The sequence below is a fragment of the Camarhynchus parvulus genome, unplaced genomic scaffold, assembly GCF_901933205.1.
Source record: "Camarhynchus parvulus unplaced genomic scaffold, STF_HiC, whole genome shotgun sequence".
NCBI lineage: Eukaryota > Metazoa > Chordata > Aves > Passeriformes > Thraupidae > Camarhynchus > Camarhynchus parvulus.
This window is the reverse complement of record NW_022147910.1, coordinates 1-3,363: the sequence shown is the minus strand read 5'-3', so window position 1 is coordinate 3,363 and position 3,363 is coordinate 1. Positions and strand designations below refer to the sequence as shown.

General features: G+C 61.1%; 1 protein-coding gene across 1 annotated transcript; it reads right to left on the bottom strand.

The window, feature by feature from the left end:
- Positions 1–901: 901 nt before the first annotated feature.
- On the bottom strand, positions 902–3,264 carry LOC115915948 (histone-lysine N-methyltransferase SETD1A-like; the record flags this gene model as incomplete). Its single annotated transcript, XM_030969649.1, has 4 exons — positions 902–1,869; positions 2,348–2,485; positions 2,811–2,930; positions 3,154–3,264. Coding segments are annotated over 4 exons (543 nt in total), but the record flags the coding sequence as incomplete, so codon positions are not given.
- Positions 3,265–3,363: the final 99 nt, after the last annotated feature.

The following is a 3,363-nucleotide window of genomic DNA, read 5'->3' as shown; positions in this document are numbered from 1 at the left end:
AATCAAGCCTATTTTACAGAGTTCCTTTAGGCAAGGTGCAGAAGCTCCAACCATCAAACAAACTGTCTAGCCAAGATGGGTCACCTATTGTAATTTGGTTAGCTAAATCCTTTAGGTCCTGTAGCTGTTTATGAATGGAAGCAGAATGATCAGATGAGTTCGTACAACGTAATCCTTCAAAATCTTCACAACCATGCCCATGTGCTAGTAGAAGAAAATCAATGGCAGCTCTGTTTTGTAGAGTGGCATGTCTGACCGCTTCTTCATCTGTCAACAAATCACTGATTGCAGTAGGGGTGCCATTTACTTCTTTGCTGAGGCAACACCCTAACTTGTTTAATTGTGTCAATGCAGCTGAGGAACCCCACTGAGGTAGAAAAATGCTTGCAGCAATTGATTTTCCAGAGTTCCAAGAGTGAAAATCGCTATCGCAATTGCTTTCATATTGATGTCCCCAGGAGGACCTAATCTTTCTGCTTTTGACTACCTCTTTGACACTGGGAGCAATTATTGTAAGCTGTCCCAAGGCACAGGGGCCACCATCTATTTTTGAGTCCCCCAAAATCCTTCACACATCTCCGAGACTCCCACAGGCCACCCCAAAACCACCACAACACCGAAAATGCTCAGATTCCCCTGAGGATCCCCTCAAAATCCCCCAAACCCTTCCCCACCCCCCAAAACCCACAAATCCCCCCCAAAAACGAGTCTGAGGCGGCGCCAAAGCTCAGTGGCCACTTTATAAAAAGGGGGGGCTCGGGGGCCCCCCCGTATCAACATATGTACAGGGGAGAGGGGCATGTACAGGTATTTACACCCCCCGGGGGTATTTACAGAGCTGGGGGGGGAGGGGCTGGGGGGAGGGGCACCCCCACATCCCCGGCAGGGGTCCCAGCCCCCGCCCAGACACGCCCCGAGTTTCTACAAGAAACAGCCAAAAAAAAAAGGGAGGAAAAGAGCCTTTTTCGGGGGGGGGTGGTGGGGGGTGGTGACGTCACCGTGATGTCACGGTGACATCATCACGGGCACTGTGCGGTGGGGGGGAGGGGCAGCAACGTCACAGCCGCTGGGGGAGGGGTCGATGGTGACGGCGTCCCCAAGGCGTGGTCACGCCAATGACGTCATCAGTGGTGGCCCCTGAGGTCAGCAGGGGTGGGCAAAGGTCACCCGGGGTGGCCTCTCTGGCCAACGGTCACCCACAGAGGCCAAAGGTCACCCACGGTGTCCCCTCTGGTCACCCACGGTGGCCAAAGGGCGGCTCCTGGCGTCCTTGGGTCAGTGGTGGCCAAACACCGACCCTGGTGGCCAAACTGTGACCAAAGGCCAATTTTGGCGGCCACGCACCGACCCTGGTGGCCAAAGGTCAACCCCGGTGATCGAAGGTCAATGGTGGCAGCCAAACAGTGGCCAAAAGCCACCCCTGGTGGCCAAACCGATGCCAGGCCAACTGCGGCACCCAACCACCGACCCTGGGGGCCAAACCCCAACGGCGGCCGCCCCAAGCCAACCCTGGAGCCCAACCCCGACCCAGCTGGGCCAGCTGAGGGCTGGCTGGGCTATAGCTGGGCCAGCTGGGCTATAGCTGGGTGTGCTGGGCTATAGCTGGGCCGGCTGGGCTATAGCTGGGCCAGTTGGGTGTGCTGGGCCATAGCTGGGCCAGCTGAGGGCCGGCTGGGCCATCGCTGGCGTGCTGGGCTAGTTGAGCGTGCCGCGGCAGCTCTCGGTGCGGCACAGGCACGGGATCTTGGTGTCCTCGATGGGGAACTTGTAGTCGTAGGTGATCTCCTCGTTGATGCCGATGGGCTGCTTGGAGTAGATGACAATCTTCTTCTGCGCCTCAATGGTGATCACCTTGGCGTAGCAGTTGGGCTGGGGGAGGCACAGCGGGGTCAGCCCCGACCCCACCAACGCCCTGGTCCTAAAAACCCCTCCAGGTACCCTCAATAGCCCTAAAAACCCCTCCAGGTACCCTCAATGGTCCTGAAAAACCCTCCAGGTTCAGCCCGGCTCAGCCCGGCTCAGCCCGGTTCAGCCCAGGCCAGGCTCACCGTGCAGCAGTGGTTGATGAATGATAACTACCATTATTAATCAATCATTTAGCCCGGTTCAGCCCGGCTCAGCCCGGTTCAGCCCGGTTCAGCCCGGTTCAGCCCCCAGGCCAGGCTCACCGTGCAGCAGTGGTTGATGAATGATAACTACCATTATTAATCAATCATTTAGCCCGGTTCAGCCCCCAGGCCAGGCTCACCGTGCAGCAGTGGTTGATGAATGATAACTACCATTATTAATCAATCATTTAGCCCGGTTCAGCCCGGCTCAGCCCGGCTCAGCCCGGTGCAGCGCTCACCGTGCAGCAGTGGTTGATGAAGCGCGCCAGGTTGCCGCACGTGGTGGCATCGATGATGGTGTCGTGGTCCACGCGAAACAGGTAACTGCTGCCGATGCCCTCCTGGGCGTAGCGCTTCACGCGCATGTCCGCCACCACCTGGGGACACCACGGGGACACCGGGGGGCTCTGGGGACACTGGGGGGCTCTGGGGGCACCATGGGGACACTGGGGACACTGGGGGCACCCTGAGGGGCTCTGGGGACACCACGGGGCACCATGGGGGCTCTGGGGACACCACGGGGGCTCTGGGGACACTGCAGGGCACTGGGGGGCTCTGGGGACACCACGGGGGCTCTGGGGACACCCTGGGGGGCTCTGGGGACACTGCAGGGGCACCATGTGGGCTCTGGGGGGCTCTGGGGCGGTTTGGGGACCCTGGGGCAGTTTGGGGACACGGAGGGGACACGGAGGGGACACGGACCTGCCGGATGTTCTGCCCCACGTACTCGATGACCATCTCATCGGCCGCGATCGGCTCCATGGCGAACAGGCCCCACTCGTGGATGCGGCTGCGGCCGAAGCGGAGCCGCTTCTTCCGGAACTGCGGGGACACGGGGGTCACGGGGGGTGACACTGGGGTCACGGGGGTGACACTGAGGTCACGGGGGTGACACTGGGGTCCGCACGGGGGTGACACAGGGGTGACACCGGGTGGACGGGGGGGTGACACTGGGGTCACGCGGGGGGTGGACACCGGGGTCACGGGGGTGACACTGAGGTCACGGGGGTGACACTGGGGTCACGGGGGTGACACGAGGCCCCACCTTGAGCTGGTTGAGCTTGAGCAGGTCGCTGTCCGGCAGCGCGGCCGCGCCGATGGCGCTGAGCAGGCGCCGCTGCTCCGAGCGCCGCTCCGACAGCACGCGGTTGGGACCCTGAGGGAACAGGAGTGGCATGGAGGGGACAGCAGGGACGCTCAGGGGACACCCAAGGACACCGAGGGGCTCTGAGGGGCTCTGGGGACACCCAAGGGA